Consider the following 19,222-nt stretch of genomic DNA (forward strand, 5'->3'; position numbering starts at 1 on the left):
TTTAAAAATACAATTAAAAAACCGTTAGAAAATTCAAAAAAACAACGGAATGAGTTCTGGCGTCAAATGATTATAATAGCAATGATAACAATAATAATAATAATAATAATAATTTCCCTTTAATAAATGGCTAAATGCATATTCAATGGCCAAAAATTGAAAAGATAGCTCGTTGTATATGAGAAATTTTTTATATTCAGACCCGTAGCCATTTTTAAAACTCTTGAAGTACCAAAATTATACTGCGCTTCCACTTTTCCACTTATTTAGTGAGTCTGAACAACCGAGAGTCATGTAGATTTTATTTATATGACACGGCATCGTATTCTTATTTTTTTAATGACAAAATGAATAAATTTAGAACAAAGAGAAAGGTGATATTGTGAAGTGGTGATAAACGAAAGGGCACAGTTGATTTCAGTGGATTCAAACATTGTTTTTCAACAATAGAGTGAATTCTTACGAATGTAAACACGCAGGGAAAGCATGTGATATTTGGATTTTTTACGAAGTAAAGAAAGATAAACATCAACACTGAGATCACAAAATGAAACACCTGAACTCAAATTAGTCTCGCAACGAGCAAGTAGGTCTGGTGAACTTTGCAAGAGATAAGACTCAACAGAAGAAAAGTTACTTCAAAGACTACGAATATTAGTGAATGATAGGTTTGGAGAACTTGGTGATTAATGATGATGGTTTTTTGTGTTTTATAGTTTTTGATACTAAATCTGGCCTCTACAATGCATACACAAAGTACAAACAGGGACATTATCCATGCGCAATATGGCACTCTTAATACTTTTTCAGCGGTTGATCGAGCCTCTCTGAGAGCTACCACAGAACTCGGGAAACCTCACTACCAGCCGGCCTCAGAACCATAAAACATTAAAGTTGCATCAAGCAATATTTGCATGTAAAACAGAAAGCAAAAATTAAGGCTTAAGCATATAGTAGAAAAAGTTTAAAATTTTGATATTTATATCATCAAGATACGGAAGATAAGATTACCTTCATCATGATTTTTTTTGCGATTATTTTTTGATAGTCTGAACAATTGTTAAAAACCTACATAATTAACATTTAGGGGAGCAATCTGAAATTAGAGCTTTCAAATCAGATTTCAAAACACGCCATTTACGAAAGGCTAAGTCGCTATTTTAACAGCTAGAGCTATATTAGAAAGATTTTTGCACCATTTAAAAACGAATTCGTTCTCACCCAGCTCGTCTATCATACCTCTCTCAGCCAAGCTAAATCAATTTTAATTTAAAAAACTAAATAAATGATTTTCGATTTTAGCGCCAGAATTTATTTTGTTTTTTAAATTTTATTACTTAGTCACTTATTTATAAAAAAAAAACAGTCCCACCAACATTCAGTATTAGTTTTTAAAAATGTTTTTTGGGGCGTGGTCTATTATTTATAATTACTAATTATTAATTACCTGCAAAATTAAATACATAGATTTAAGATTAATTATATCGGATAGTTATATCATGAGGAGACTTCTGCAAAGTTTCTTAAATAAATTGTAGTTCTATTACAACCATTTTTAAACCGAACACCTCGGCTTAGTAAATCATTTTAAAACCACACACCTAGGCTAAGTAAATTATTTTAAAAACCACACACCTCGGCTAAGTAAATCATTTTAAAAACCACACACCTCGGCTAAGTAAATATTTTTAAACGGCACACTTCGACTAAGTAAATCATTTTTCTGAACCTGGAAACTTAAATTATTTTTTGACAAATAATAGATAACATAAAAGATTAACAGCGTAAAAACGTCAAAAATAAACATAACAAGTTTTTAAACAATTAATACACTAAACGTTGACGAAAATTCTTCTTTTGAAACATCACGTTGAGCACTAACTGTAATTCGGACTGTAGTTCCAACAAGACTTGATTCGCTGGGAGTGTTAAATTTGAATTGTATAAATGCATTTCTTCTAATAGTCAAAGTTTGTGCTGCTGGTGAAATACTTCCGTGGCTTGCTTTTACAGTAAAAGTAATTGATTCTTCATTATCAAAGTTGAAAACCATAACTTGAGCATCAACAGTATTTGATAATCGGGCGGTGAACATATTTCCAGCAAATATGGGAACCATAAAAGTAGTTTTAGGTTTCAAGACTCCAAGAGATATACGTTCAAAATTTGATCCATTTATAGTGAGACCTTAAAATTGAGAAAAACAGCAATATATTAATCAAATTTAAATATAAATAAAACGTTTTAAAACAACTACTTACCATAACATTTTAGTTTAAACGGTGAATTAGGAGGGGTAATTTTGGCGGAAAACACTCCGTTTTCTTGCATGAATAAAGATAAATCAGAAAGCAAGGTTCCTTTCAATCCTCGAACCTGACATTTAAAAGTAGATAAATTGATATTTCCGCCAGCAACTCGTACAAGCATATTATTTTCCAAATCTGCACTCAATAATAAAACAGAATAAATAAAGAATAAAAATTAAACAGTATTATAATATAAAGTTTATTTAAAAAAAAAAAAAAATCTTTAAACAATCTTTAAAAAAAAAAAAAAAAACCTTTGATAGGGTCGCTAAAAAGATAGACAGGGCTACTTTTCATGGGATGTTGTTGATAAGCAAAAGAAATAGAGAACTCGATAGGGTCATTTGAAACCGCTTGGACACTATACTTGAAATCTCCTGCACTTGTTGGAAGATTAAGGGTCCATTTACCAAAAAATCCTTTGCTAGAACTTGTTAATTGGTAAATCTTCGTCATTGACGTTGTTGTACTTGGTGATGCTTGCTTGCCATCTTCAAACTGTAACTGAATCAGGTTAACTGCATTTAATGCGCTAGTGGAAGCAGATACAATTATCTTTTCAATGCCATCATCAACAAAAAAGTCATAACTAGTTATCGCTTCTCTTTTAGTACTAATACCCTTTGATGCTTCACCTGATGCTATGACTGTATCTTGCTGCAAACTGCTTTTCACATATTCTGTAAAACTCATTATTTCCTTATCATCTTTCAGGGGGAATATTTGACCTATAAAGTTGAATAAATTATTAAACACCCATTAAATAATATTTCTTAGGCAAAAGGAATTTCTAAGGCAAAAGAAGATGTATCTATAAAAAGAGGAAGAAACAATAAAAAATAAAACTTTAACAATAGAAGGAAATTATTCACTTTTTTTTTTTAAAAAAACCCAACAGTTTTTTATAGTCAGAAAATGAATCTTTCTAACTGTTGGTCAAAAACCTTCTTTTTCTCCATTAAACAAGAATAATATTAAAGATGATATCCATTTTATATAATTGCAAAAATATCTTACAAAACATTTTTTTAAATTTATAATCAAATGTTAACAACATTTATTAAATAAGCTACATCAAAAGTTAAAAAAAAGTTAACAAAGGACTTTCAAAAAATACGTTTCTTTTTTATCTTTAGTTTTTATTATTTTTTGTTTCAAAAACACTACAGATACTACGTATTACTTATATTTAAATACTTAGACCAATAAAATAATCAAGTATCTAGAGTTATAAAGAATTACTATTTCTAGTGTTCAATTTATACTACAAGAAAAATAACTTTTAATATCATCCTATAAAAAAAAAAACATTACAAAAATAACAACATTTACAAAAATATAAAACTTTTTATTAGTTTTTTTATTTTTAGTTTACTTTTCGTAATTAGTACCCATATTTCTTGGAAAAATTTAGCTAATAGGTATCTATACTACAGATACTATGTACTGCTTATATTCAAAATATTCAAGACCCATAAAATAATCAAGAATTTTCAAAGCTACTTCTAACATTTTATTCATACAAGACAACTAATTTTATAAAAAAACAGCAATAAATTATAATAACCATTATAAAAATACCTTACCTGATGTGTATGCTGCAATCTCTTTAAAACTATCTATACCAGATCCACAACCATTAAGATTTGCAAAAAATGTAATAGGTGAGGAATATGATGATGCAGCACCTTTCAAGGCATCAATATTTGATCTAGAATCATCTTTAGCACTAGCATCGGTGAAAACAAACATTGGACTGCTGTATTGTGGTCCTTTATTAAAAGCATTTAACATACCACCAAATGCTAATTCTGGACAATCACCACCACCATAAATAGGAAGCTTAGTGATCGCATCTATAACTTCAGCTCTTTGCTTATCACTTTTGTAAACAACTGGCCCAAGATCTAAATGTATTGTTAAAAATATTTATTATACAAATGTAACATTTCAAGAAAGTTCATGCAAAGAAAATTTCCAAAATAAATACATAAAACATTAACCAGGGTCATTAAATGGTGATAGTATGTAATCAACAGGAAACTCTCGAGTTGTTTCAATTATTGCCTTTGCAATTCCCTTTGCAGCATTTATTTCTTCAGACATAGATCCAGTTGTATCCATTACAAACATTAAAGTACTAGCACCTTGACTTGAAATTATTTGAGAAAATTTTTCATCACCAACTTCAGACTTAATCTTATTTAAATATCCCTCTGATGCTTTATTTATGTCATCAATTGGAAGACCTTCAGCTATTTTTTTCTGTAGTAATTAAAAGTTTAAAAAGTAAATTTAAAATATAATTTGCAAATCAATTAAAAAAATTAATGAAAAATATGTATTTACTTTCATAAAGTTAAACAAAGATTTCCCAAGAGTAACCCGAGCGAAATCGATAGAACCTCCTTTAGCAGCAATTATTAAAAATTCTTCTAATTCTTTTAATAGAGTTTCAATTGGCTTTCGTGCTGTTGGATCAACTGAAACAAACTCAGCAGCAACAGCTTTTTGAATTTCAAAGATTGCTTTCAAAGATTTACCTATATGGTTGAGAAAAAAAGACTTTATGTATACACATTAAAGAAAAATTAAATGCCATTTGATGACACAAGTTGAAATTTTATAATTACTCTCCTTAACCAAACAGCATATTAAGCATACTGTTCAAATGAATCCATAGTAACTTAATATTATCAATACAAAATAAATAAAGAATAAAAATAAAATGATATAAAAATTTAATGCCATACCTATGCATAGTATATAAGAGACCTACAGACACTATCTTCTCATTCTTAAAACAATTAGTCAATGTATACTCTTTTATACTTAAGCATTACCCAAGTATAAAAAAGATCTATTATGGTAAAAATCATTTTCATTTTTATGTGTATAAAATTTCTTAAAATTTTCTTGTGTATATGCTTGGATTAAAGTTTGACAATATAATTTTTAGAATTTTCTTTTGTTAACTGATCTAAAACATTCTTTCCAGTTTATTCTACTTCTACCTCCTTTTTCTCCAGATGAAATCTTTATGTGCAACCCCAATCGTCTGCATCTTTATGTTCTATATGACCAAACCACTTTATTAGATCTCTGACCATCTTTGTCTATTCTTCTTTTTTTTTATAGTCACACCACACATCTTTTCACTATTTTTCTTTGTTTTTTATGGTCACACCACACATCTATAGTCATTTTCGCTGTTCTTTTTAGAAACTGTACATTATCGACCTAAATAACTAATGTTTCACTGCCATACATTTAGATATATGAGGTTCATAACTATGCTTTATTTACTGTACAACTGGCTATTAGAAATAAAAATAACTTTATAAACTTTGCCCAGGCACCTTTTACTCTTACCTTTGGTGCCTCTTATGTTCTGCCAGTTGATACAATTTTATATAGACTTTTTATAATCAAATTAAAATTACCTGAGATTGGTTTTCCTGGATTCACTGCAACATAAAATTTGTTTAAAAAATCGTCAACCAGTTTTTGAGCCTTTGTGACACCATCAGGGCCTAAAATAAAGAGCAACACTTATAACAATGAATCTACAAAAACCTGGTCCTTAATAAAAGTGGTAAACAACTTAAATAGAATACTTAAATAGAAATAGTATGTTACATTTCAACACTATTAAGTCATAATTAAAAGTTAAATATAAAATGGATATCTTGAAATACAAGTTTATTTTTTTGATTTATAAATTTAAAAGTGTGCAGCTATAAAATAATGTATGACTTCAAGTCAAAAATCATTTAATTTATCTTTAAATTTTTTATAAATTCTAAAATTAAAATTTTTTTAAAGATTGAAAAACTCAGTTAAATTTAATACTGATGAAAGTTGATACTTGAAATTTAATACTCATGAAAATTGATACTTAAAATTAAGCTTGACAAAATTCTAGTAACTAATGTAGCATGAAAGAACAAAAACAAATGAAGGTTGATATATATACAATCTTTTATCAAGTTTTATCAAGTTCTATAAATATTAGGAAACTGTTTTTATTTTAAAGTTGATATAGAATTTTTTTTAATGCCTTTAAAACAAACAAAAACATTTTTTTCCAGAACCTGCTACCAACAAAATCTCTTTTATAAATGTTTTGGTACTTTAACACACATTCCAAATTGAAAAATAAACCTTTTAACATTCAATGGTGGTAAATTTGTTGCATGTTACTATAGCATGTTACAAAAGAATGTATATAAAAAATATACAGTAGAATCCCATTAACTTGGACTCTGGATATGTTGGACTTGTACTAATTCGGATTAATTTTTAATTCCCCTTGAACTTTCTCTATCAACTTACTATAAAATTATCCACTTAAGTTGTGCTCTGGTTGAGTCAGACCAGTTGCTAATTTGTACTGTTTTTGGTGGTCCCTTTGGCAAAAAAATTTGCTTAATAAGGATATTTATTTTGAATTGCATTTAAGTGCATATAATAATAAAACTTCCAATACTTTAAATGCTCAAAAATAAAATACTTTGCATCAAATATAGTTAAACATAAATAAACACTTTCACTGATACCTTCAATTTGATTTAGCTTCGATTAAATTCTTTTTATTGACTATTATATTAAAAATTCAAAAACATCAATTAAAATTCAAAACTTAGAATGATAAAAAGTTAAATACCTTTGTATCAAATATAATTTAACGAACTGAACATTTTTACTGATACCTTTGATTGGGTTAATTTTAGAATAAATTTTATTTATTAAAAATGTTGAAGGTTGTTAAAAGAAAGCAAAAAATAGAACTATAACAAAAAAATCTAAAAGAGGATTAACACAAAATGTAACAACACCATATTAAAACACTGGGTTATGATTTTCTATATAAAGGAGTTTTAAGGCACCATAATATCTATATATACATACATATATATAAATGTCAGGTCAGGTTATCCAGGTTATGCTTTTTTAGGCAAAGGCTAGGAGAAGCCAGATCCTACTTAAAACACTCCCTGCCTTAAGGCTATTGGTTGAGTAAAGAATAAAGATGGTGTCTCAGTAACACTCATCTTGGGCAGATGTTAAACGCATCCAGCTACTGTCTTGTAGAAGGCCTTTTAGACAAAGACTTAAGGAGTAAACAGATTCTACCTGTTGACCAGCCTCACACTCCTTCTTTATCTATTAGGCTGGTGCAGATGTGTTTTTAATACATTGTTTCCAGCTTAGGATGTTGAACTCTGGATCTTCTTGACTCAATGCACGGGTTTTGCATTTGCATTTGTCAGGAAACTTGGTTTGAATTCATAGACTATTCTTTTATGTGCTCTCGTTTAGGAACATTTCATTCTATTGCCTTTCTCATTGTTCTATATCGCTCTCCTTCATCTCAAGAGTGCACTCTTTTCAATGTTATTTCTGATTAAATTGACCGAGCCCTCTCTATTTATCCATCAGCCAATATCGTTGTTGTTGACGACTTTAATGCTCATCACACAGAATGGCTTGGCTCTAGTGTCAGTGACTCTGCTGGCGTTAAAGCCCTCAACTTTTGCCTTTCTCAATCTTTAACTCAAATATTCAACTTTCCAACTCGCTTTCCAGATAACCCGAATCATTTACCTTCTCTACTTGACCTATGTCTTGTTTCTGATACTAGTCAGTGCTCAGTTTCTCCATATTCCCACTTATGTACTTCTTATCGCGGTTTGATCTCTCTAAAACTATTATCTCATTCTTTTTCATCATCAGAATCCCCCTATCATCGTACCTCTTACGGCTACCTTATGTTGTCATATCTGGGGCAGATCTTCTAATGATGCGCTTTCTCTTTTAGACAAGGTGCAAAAATGCATTGTATACATAGTTGGATCTGCTCTGACAGCCAATCTCTAACCATTATCACATTGTCATAAGCTTGGTTCTCTTTCTCTTTTCTACAAATACTAAAATGGGCACTGTCTAAAGCGTTAGCATCTCTTGTGCCATCTACTAAAATTCATTCTTGTGTTACTTGTCATTCAATTAAGCCTCCTCCTTTTTCTGTGACTGCTCCTAATTGCTCCATAAATTCTTATTCGTCTAGTTTTTTTACTCAAAGATCAGTTCTTTGGAATTCGCTTCCTTCATCTTGCTTTCCTAATTCATATAATTTGCAATCTTTTAAGTCAATTGTTATCTTTCTCTACCAACTTCATCTTTTCTCTTCCAGTAACTTCCAACTCTAATAGTGGTTGCTTGTAGCCATGTTGGAAGCGAAGATGTTTAAAAAAAAAAATACTGAAAGAACTTGATAAAGGAGAACCATCTGTATCTATATCAAAGAAATATGGCATTCAAAAGCAAACATTGTCTAGATGATTAAATGAAAAAAACACATATTCAGAAGTAAAAAAAAATAAAACTTCTGTAAGTCGCAAGTCTGCCTAAATAAGGATTTGGATATAGCATGTTATATATGACTTTTAAACACCCAACACTAAAATATTTCTGTGCCATTCTGTGTGAATAAGTTTCAAAATCTCAATAAGTCATTTTCAAAAATTTGACATTACGAGAGCTTGGCTTAATTTGAACAACTCACACAAAATATATATACCCCTTCAGAGTCTAACAGGATTCTACTGTATGATTTAAAAATCTTGAAAAAAATCAATTTTAGTAATTTTTAGTTATAAAATGATAAATTTTATGTAAAATATTTCAGAACAAAACCTGCTATTAAAATTTGCATTTAAATTGGGAAAAATTTAATTTTTAAAATTTATTTTAGGCTGAGATACCATAAAAAAAATATTTTAATTTGAATATAAAATGATTACTATTTCTAAAATTTATTTTAGTTTAAGATATTAATAAAATTTCTTTTAACTAATATTAGAGATTGTTAAATGTTCAAGGGTTTTGCATATATCTTGAAAACAACTTTACCTAAGTTTTTAAACTAGATTTAAAAATATCATAAAGACGAAACTTACAGGTTAAATACCAGTGAAAAAATAGTGTTTAGAACCACCATATTAGAAATAATAAGAAATATTGGGAATATTCAAAGCAATAAAAATTACTTGAAATTAGCAAGAAAAAAACACATAAATCTCAGATAAAATTTGTTTTAAATACTTGGTTACGGTAAAGAAACTCACTGACTGACAGGATCATCAGATATGAAAAATAAAACCCACTGACTGACTCAAATGGTTGTAAAAGAAAAATTTTTATTGTTAAACTAAATGTATATTGTGGTAGTATAGAGCTTATTTAAAAATTTTCATTGCCACATTGTTGTTTTAACTTATCACAAACCCTTTGCCACATTGTTTTAACTTATCACAAACCCTTGTAATGGTTTAAGGAACCCATGAGAATTCAAGTTGCAGTTTTCAAGCTGAAAATCAGCAACTTAAAAAAAAAATCATGTTTTAAGATCAAATATTTGAATGCAGATTATCAAGTAGCAATTATAAATTACATACCAGGACAGAAACTGTTTTTACATCCTTGGGTTTCCATTTTTATTCCAATACAGTCTTTGCCTCCATTTTGCGGTTTAGGATTATCACATTCTCGCGTTCTTGTTTGCACACCTCCACCACATGTTTTTGTACAAGGACTGAAATCTGACCAGTCACTGAAACCACCATCTACTTCTAGTTAGATAAGAAAAATGCATTTATAAACACATACCTATAAATAACTTTTACTTATTAAAAATAAAACAAAGAAGCTTTAAAAAGAACAAAAATTTTTTTTAACAACAAACCATAGAAAGAACCTTTTCCTCTTAAAACCAGAGAAATAAGAGATGAGAATTTTTATTATTATTATTTTTTTTCTTGTATGACTTTTCAATTTAACGCTTTTAAGTACTGCAACAATGTTTCCATCACGTCCGTTTTTTTAACAAGTTAAACAAGACCGCTATTATTCAAAACTAAGAATATAATAATAATAAAAACTATAGTAATTGGTATTGTACACAACTTTGTACACGACCCACTTTTGACATGATCAATCTGCGACAGTTCTTTTTTAAAAGTATTTTATTTAATAATAATGCAAAAACTGTTTTACTAAAAAATAATCTAATTTTAAAATTTGAATTTTTGTCTGTTTTCTCATTAAAAATTCCAAGTTATGTCTTGAAAATAATCATACTGATGATATTCTTTTGATCTTTTATTTATCTATGCTTATTTTAATTTTAAAATATCAATTCAAAATTTTACAAACACAGTTTTAAAAGGTCGTTTTTTAAGTTGGTTGTTATTAAAACTATTGGTTGTTATTAAAAAAAAAATTATGAATATTCAAGATCGTAATAGCTAATTTTTCATTAATTCAAAAACTGTTTGTTTTTAGTCAACTAGACAAATACAACTAGAACATAACTAGACAAGTACAAATAAAACACAACTACTCTTATGGAAGTATTATATGGAATTCCATGGATATTCCATGGAAATCCATGGAATTTTATGAGTAAACCATGATTTTCCAATGGAAAACGGAAGTTCCATGGAATTTCCATGATTTTTTTTTCATAGCTCATGTTGCACCATGGGTTTTACAAATGCGCTTTTAAAGGTGCCGTCGTAACTCGTAGAGTTACAATAATTTCTAACTTGAGTAAACAATATTTTCTTTATCTTTCTATATTTAATAATTATATAAATTAACTACAATGTTTTTTATAGTGCATCACATTTAATATGATTCAAACTAAATATACAGATGTAAACAACTAGACATATTTGCAATAGTTAGAATATGATAAATGTATGCATTTTATAATGCATTTTAATTATTATGGCATATATATTGGGACCAAGATTCAAGTCTCGAGACCAACATCTCTGATAATATCCTATTATGATAATATGATATTATCAGAGATGTTGGTCTCGAGAATTGAATCTTGGTCCCGAGACGTCTCAATACTCATTTAACTGTTTTGCTCTTAATTGTGGTATTGAATCAAAATGACTTGGTCTTAGTCTTGGCCTATACTGTCTTTACATCTCTGAATATTATCATACTATAATGCATTATAAAATGCATATATATATACATATATATTTATTACTTATATAACTAATTATATATTATTTATGCATATATTTATTCTAGCTATTGCCAATAGCTTTGCTTACTTTGCATAACTTACAATAATATAGCAATTATGTCAAGTGAATCAGTTTGATTTTTTATCTTTATTTGGTTTGAAACAAATATTAGTTTTAATGTACATTAGATAACCAGTGTATTAATGCATTAGTTATCTAATGTAAATTAAAATTAATATTATTATAAAACTTATCTAATATATTAGATAAGCTTAGATAAGCAGTCTATCGGATAAGATTAGATAACTAATGCACAAAATATAACTAGTACTATATTTTTTATTTTTTTTTAATGGCTTTAGTTTGCAATAAAATGTTTGAAGTTAAAACACTTTATGGTATGGCAAATGTTTATTAAGTATTAGAAAAACTTTATATTATTATAAATTTTTTATTCAATTTTAGTTCTGTTAAGTTGTTTTTGTCTTTTTGTTGACACGACCATTCAAGTTATTATGTTTTTTCTTTACTGTTAAATAGCAGAATTATCAGAATATGTAAATAATGAAATAGTTTGTGTATAAATTCTTTTACTTTTACTTTATTATTTTATTTAAATTACTACATTATAAGCTGACAGGTTTGGCTGGCGATATAAACAATGTTGTTCATCATTTATATCACTTACAACATTGTCAGTTTTTATATGCATTTAATATTTTTTTAAATAGTTCAAAAGCTTTCTAAATAAAATGGTGAATTGAGTTTGAATTAACCAGAAAAATTATAAGTGTAATCTTTGGGATTCAACTTAGCTGAAGTAGGAAAACTATGGTTATGTTTTAAAAAAATCAGAAAAGGAAGTTAATTAATGCACAAGATTTTACTTCACAGTTAAATATAAAAAGAATGTTTATAAATAATACGCTATTATTTATTATAATACAATTATTTTTATTTATTTATATTTAACTAATATGATGTGCTCGTCTTAAGTAAAAATAAAGTAATTTATGCACACACTTTAATATTTCTTATGTTTTAACATTACTATACTCAATAAATTATATATTTATTATATTTCTTATGTTTTAAATTGTAAATTAAAAATATAATAAATTTTTGAATTTAATAGTGTGCGCATAGGTTCTTTTATTTTAACTTTATCATTTTGTTTAAATTACTGCACTACAAGCAGGTAAGTATGACTGGCAATATAAATATTGCTTTACATCTTTCAAATAGATCGGACGAAGAAGAAAGCTTTTCTGAAGTTATGATTTATAAGTAATAATATATTTGTTGCTGATTTGTTCTGTATAAATGTTAACAACATGCAGGTAACATTTATATGTGCATAAATCTTTTTATTTTAACTTAATAATTTTATTTAAGTTATTACATTATCACCAGGCAGGTCTGACTGGCAATATAAATTTTTAACTAATTTATTTAGCCGTACATTTACATGTTCCGTGTTTTGTAATATATATAAAGATGGCAAGGACGTGAAGAAAACAGGTTTGTAAATGATGTTGTACATCATGCAGAAAGCTCAGATGAAGTTTTTTTAAAATCAAAATTTATAAGTAATACAATATAAATTGCTTGCTCTATATAAATGTTGCTAACATGCAGGTAACATTGATATATGAGTTAGTTTGCATAAATCTTTTTATTTTAACTTAATCATTTTATTTAAATTACATTATAGCCAGGAATGTTTGACTGGAAATATAAACGATGTTGTACATTATGCAAAAAGCTTGGGCGAAAAAGACGTAATAACCTTATCATTGTTTTTTATAAATAACGATATATTCACTGCTATTTTTTTTTATTTAAATGTTACCCAACATTTGGCAACACTTATAAATGCATATAATGCATAATTATAAAGTAAGTTATAATAGATAATAATTATAAATGTAAATGAATTAGCGAATAAAGAAAATTAGTTAGTATGTATATATTAATTGTATGATGTATTGTCTAGATTGATGAAATGGACAGTGATACTAACTGTGGTGAAAACAATAATAAATATCAAAATGAGAATGGTTCTTTGTTTGACGTCTACCTAGTTCTACAGATACAATCATAAATGTTTTGTTTAATTTGATGTTTGATGTTTTTTTGGATTAAATATGTTGTATTGATGATTTTTTTTAATTTTTTGAAACTTGAAGTTGTTAATTATCAAATTTATATATACTATTTTTATCAAATAGTTAATATAATTAATAAACATATAAATTGTTGTATTTTCTGTAAAAATTGTTTCCTTAATCTATTTCAATTGTTTATCACTATGTATATCACTTATAGTATGATATTACTTGTAAATTTTTGTTTTATTTATTTTCAGTATGTTTATACATATGCATGCGTTAAATATTGCGGTGAAGTCAAATTTTAATGTTTTAGGTGCATTATAGCTATTATTTTTCAAAGATTTGTAGAACTCAAAAAGATTTAAATTTTATTGTGTTTATTGATTTTATTCTGCGAAAGCAATCCCATAGATTCTTCAAAATCCAAAAGAACTCAATAATATTAGCGACTTGCATGATAAAATTTGCTTTTCATGGTTTAATATGACAATTCGAAGAACATTAGATCAAAAAAACTTAAAAACAAAACATGCTATTTACCATGGAAAATCCATGAGTTTTCTTGGAAAGGTGTTCCATGGGTATTTGGAACACTTTTCAATGCAAAACTCATGGGTTTTCCATGTATGACTCATGGGTTTTGCATGTATAATTCATGGGTTTTCCATGTATAACTCATGGGTTTTCTATGGATAACTCATGGGTTTTCCATGGAAAACACATGGGTTATATATGGATAACCCATGGTTTTTCCATGAAAACGTGTTCCAAATACCTATGGCTTTTCCATGGGTTTTTTTCATAGATTTTCCATGGACATTTTCCGTAAGGGTAGACAAGTACAACTAGAACACAACTAGACAAGCACAATTAGATAAGTACCAAAAGAAAAGCATCTAAATTATTTTCAAAAAAATTACAAAAAAATTAAATACAAGAATATAAAATAGTTCTAATAATAAATTTAAAAACCTTTGACACAGGGTGATCTTGTGCAGACACTTGTTTCAGTACTTGGTCCAAGAACACTGCATTGGTTTCCATTACCTATCTTAACAGGATTGTTACATTCTCTACTTCTTTGAACAAATCCACTGCCACAGGTAACACTGCACACACCCCAATCACTCCATTCACTATAACCTCCATTTTGACCTAAATTAAGTATTGATTAATATATACAGTTACTTATAATAGCTAATTCATATGTATCTGTATTGTCAGTAGTAATGTTTCTGTTAATACATAGTAAAAAAAAAGTATTATATTTTTTTTAACCTAAGATTTTTTTTGTTAAATGAAGAACTGAAAAATGCATAAGGGGAGACTGGGTTAAGTTGGCAGCATAGGTAAGCTGACCAAATGCGTTTATTTTCAAAACCTTTAATCAAAAAGTATAAAACTTAAAGTTATTGTAATGTTCCTGTCACAATTGATTTTGTATATCTAGTCTGTTTTTTTCAATAGTTGCCATTTTTTAGGATCTATAAGCTCAAATTGTAAAAACAAAGGCAACTAGCCCTGGTATTTTTACAACTTTTAATAACTTCATTAAAAAATTTTTTTTTTAGAAATTTTGAAATTTTTCTTACAATTTGGTTCGGATCATTCAAAAATTTAAACTTTTGCTAAGCAAGAGTATTTAAAATGTTATTGACAATTTACCTAGATAGATGAATATTGATATTAAAATGTCATTGGTTTATTGTTGGGTACATTACTTGTGAAGATGAAAATCCAGATAACACCTTTCACTTTTATGAAAAGTAAAATGTATTATCTGAATTAATCTATTGTTAATATTTGTGTAACTTTCTTATAATTCACTTAATTTAAAGCTGAAAAAAAGTTGATAAAATTCAACGCAAATTAAAATTATTGCATTGTTTTAAACAAAAACTGTTAAATATCTCAATAAGCTTACTTTTAATTAATTTTCATTCTATAAATATTTTATGTTTAAATGTATAGATATTTCTTATCTCTTTTTATTAAATAAAGTTTTTTATAAAACCCAGTATTAAATTTTGTTTAAGTTTAAAATAAATTACAGCAAATTATTATTATTATCTTTTTTAACATCTCCGCTTCCAACAAGGCTGCAAGCAACCACTATTAGAGTTGGAAGTTACTGGAAGAGAAAAGATGAAGATTATAGAGCAAGATAACGATTGACAGACAATTTAAAAGATTGCAAATTATATGAATCAGGAAAGCAAGATAAACAAGATTCATCAAGACTTTTACTAAAATTCAATTTAAAACTAAAAAAATATATATTCTAACCAAAATCTGTTTCTTAAAAAAGCAATTCATGTATATTCATGTTAACTATGTAAGTGTATTGTACAAATAGAGCGCTTAATATATATATATATATATATATATATATATATATATATATATATATATATATATATATATATATATATATATATATATAATATATATATATGTATATATATATGTATATATATATATATATATATATATATATATATATATATATATATATATATATATATATATATATATATATATATATATATATATATATATATATATATATATATATATATATATATATATATATATATATATATATATATATGGTTTGGGTTGAGACAGCGATATGTTTTTGAAATTATTTTTTGTTTTTTACTTCTTGGAAAAAAACTATATGAAATACAACTCCCATCCTAGATTATTGATTACAAACTTGCAACTAACATTTCATTGTGTTGGCTCAGATAGGGTTCTGTACATTTATCTAAAATGGATGTGATGGTAATATAATGGTAATATAAATGGTAATGTAAATCAAGTAAAACTTGACAGTTGTGCAGTTAAAAGAGTGGAAAAATACAAAAGGTTTCTGAGATGTGTAGGTGCATATGTGCAAAGATATAATCAGTATTTGTAATTGTCAAATAGTGAATGTGTTTTGTTTTTTTTAGGTTATTTAAGTGCTCCCAGAAGTCATTACAATCTTATCACGGAGCACCATGAGAGAGAATTTGAGTAGAATTTTCACGCCTCCTTCCTTACCAATGATGCTTATTGGGCTAGAGCTGGCATCGAACCTCTATATATGTTGCTATAATAGTATAAGCTCCGGTCTCTTTTGGTCGGAAAATGTTATTACCTGATGGTCAATAAAAAATAATAATTAGCTGTATGTAATTTTTTATATATTGTGAATCATAATGAGCTGTGTATACCCACAGTCACAGAGAAAATATAGATACCAAAACTTAAATTTTTAATAAAAAAAATTTTTTTTTTTTTAGGTTGCATCATATTTTACTTTACATAAATAAAAATAGTAAAAAAAATCAAGCGAAATTAAAATAAAAAATTTATTCAATAAGTATTAGGTAGCAATAATAAGAAAAGTAAAAAATTTTTTTTCCGGTTTTACATATTTGTAAGCATCTTTAAGGCAAAAAAGTTACTTATTGAAGATTCTTTTTTAATGTTTTGACAAAAAAAATATGAATTTTAAACTCAATAAGGTCAAATGACCATTATAAGATTTTCATTAAAAACAATATTAAAAACTGTAAAAAAAAGCAACAACAAAAAACTATGAAGCTTTAACAGTCTTTAAAAAGCTATTTAAACTATTGGTTTTAAATTTTTAATTGAAAAATTTAAAAAAATAAAGTTTAAAATTTAACCTACGCAAAATATTTATTTTTAAAACAAAAGAACTTTTTAATAAGCAATATTTCTATAATCGTAGTAATTAAGTTGTAGGTAAAATATGACTTAATTAATAAAACTTAATGCCTTAATAAAAGCAAAAATAACAGACTCACACATTTTTAATAACTTAAATAAAATCTTATTTTATAAACAATTATAAAAGTTTGTTTAAATTAGATTTACAAAACAGAAAACATTACGATGCTTGAATATCTGAATATCAGAAAAACAAATGTTGCTATTGTTTTTTCGATGTACTAATGATATGATACAAAACATTACAGTATAATAAAATATTTCTGATGCTAAGATCCAATATTTACAATATACTAAATCTTGTATTTTGTCTCTCGTTAAGTTTCAAAGAGTTTTGTAAGATCTTCAATAGTATCATTAATAAATGTAAGTTTAACATTCCATCTCTTATACATGGGTGTGATCTTTTACCTCTCTAAGACAGAACAATTTGTAAAGAACTTTCCCTCTAACTAAACTTTTTTTTTTTCAAGTTAAAATTGGTTTACAGCTCATTAAATTTAATGCCCTGTAAATTAATTTTAAGCTTAAATTTTTGTTTCGATTTTTGCAATCTTAATTTAACTTTGATACTTTTAATTTATAAGTACAGGATATGAAAGCAGCTGTATAATAAAGTTAAAAAATAAACTTACCAACTATATAAATATAATCACTCCAACTAGTACCAAAACAATCTAAATTTGATAGGTCATCACAACTTTTATATGAAGTGTCTTTGCAATTGTGCAGCTTTTCTGTAGCTTTATCGAAGGATTTAAATCCAACACATATAGCCCAAAATCGAATTGAAAAATGAGTATAGCCTTCCTTTTTTGCTCTCTGCTCGCATGGTGGCAATAAATTACTAAATGCAAAAGTAAATTGGAAGGTTATCAAAATAACACATTAAATTAAAAAAATTGATAATGTAAAATTGAAGCCCTAACTTAATTTAAAACTCTTTTTTAGATTTTTTAAAATATGTTTTAAGTCATTATGTTACATTATGCTTCTGCAATGATTTTTGACTGTTAAATAAATAAAAAAAGCCAAAATATGAAATAAAATAAAGTGCCGAAATGCAATTTAGTTTCCAGCCTTTTTAATTTTGCCTTTGGCCTTGAAACTTGAGGTTAAGAAATCTAGGCCCTGAAGTTTGTTGTTGACAGTCATAAAGCAAATTTATACCTCTATTAATTAAGAACTCATACTTTAATACTCATATTTGTGAAACATTTGTTCAGGATTTACTTGGGACTGCAATGAAAAATTTAATTTTAACTATATTTCATTCTGCGCACTCTTTATTAACTACAATTGTAGTTATGATATGGCTCTGGATTTGTTTTCTAACTTTCAAACACGCTGGATCCACATTGTGTTTAAAAATGAAAAAACAAAAGTTGTTTTTATGCCTAGTATTTAAGCAAATAATGTAAAACTTAATATTAAATAGAGTAAAAAAAGTCTCAATGTCTTAGCAAAATTCTTTTCTTTATAATATATTAAATGCTTCAATTTTTATTTTTACATTTTAAATAATTAGTATTTCTACTAAATGATAACTATAATAAGAAATGAAGAGTTAAAAGCTTGAGTGTAAAACTTTGTTCAGAAAACAGTTTCTTACACATTTTGATGCTGATTAAAAACCTTTTAATTTTAAGAAAAAAAAATTCTGTAATCAGGATCTAAACACAAACTACAACAAACATGTGATTACAAATTTTTTTTGATGACATGCATCAACAAATACACCCTGGTAACCGCAATCTTTGTCTCTGTTATAAACAATATATTGACAAATTTATTTCAAATTAAATTCAACAATTTTTCAACATTCATAAGTTATGACCATGTACAATTTTCAACTTCTGATAAAATAAAGGGATTATAAATTTTGCATGGTCACAACTTTTGAACACTAAATGAAACTTAGATACAGTCGCCTAGCTTTCATACAGCTATAGTAGGCAATGCACATAAGCCCTTAGTGCTTTTGACTTCTGTTGACAGCAGCCTG

The 19,222-nt window shown here is 27.0% G+C and overlaps 1 protein-coding gene across 1 annotated transcript in view; it reads right to left on the reverse strand.

The window, feature by feature from the left end:
- Nucleotides 1-1,718: 1,718 nt before the first annotated feature.
- LOC136091587 (uncharacterized) overlaps nucleotides 1,719-19,222 on the reverse strand; it is a 34,118-nt gene continuing 16,614 nt past the window's right edge. The window contains exons 3-12 of the mRNA XM_065819280.1: nucleotides 17,853-18,064; nucleotides 14,446-14,628; nucleotides 9,770-9,943; nucleotides 5,753-5,842; nucleotides 4,659-4,852; nucleotides 4,313-4,574; nucleotides 3,896-4,216; nucleotides 2,564-3,037; nucleotides 2,262-2,444; nucleotides 1,719-2,187 (exon numbers count right to left, since the gene is read on the reverse strand). Of these exons, the coding sequence (XP_065675352.1) occupies nucleotides 1,817-2,187; nucleotides 2,262-2,444; nucleotides 2,564-3,037; nucleotides 3,896-4,216; nucleotides 4,313-4,574; nucleotides 4,659-4,852; nucleotides 5,753-5,842; nucleotides 9,770-9,943; nucleotides 14,446-14,628; nucleotides 17,853-18,064 (2,464 nt within the window). The 3' untranslated portion in view covers nucleotides 1,719-1,816. The remainder of the gene's footprint in view (nucleotides 2,188-2,261; nucleotides 2,445-2,563; nucleotides 3,038-3,895; nucleotides 4,217-4,312; nucleotides 4,575-4,658; nucleotides 4,853-5,752; nucleotides 5,843-9,769; nucleotides 9,944-14,445; nucleotides 14,629-17,852; nucleotides 18,065-19,222) is intronic.

The sequence above is a fragment of the Hydra vulgaris genome, chromosome 15 (assembly GCF_038396675.1).
Source record: "Hydra vulgaris chromosome 15, alternate assembly HydraT2T_AEP".
In the NCBI taxonomy this organism is placed as follows: Eukaryota; Metazoa; Cnidaria; class Hydrozoa; order Anthoathecata; family Hydridae; genus Hydra; species Hydra vulgaris.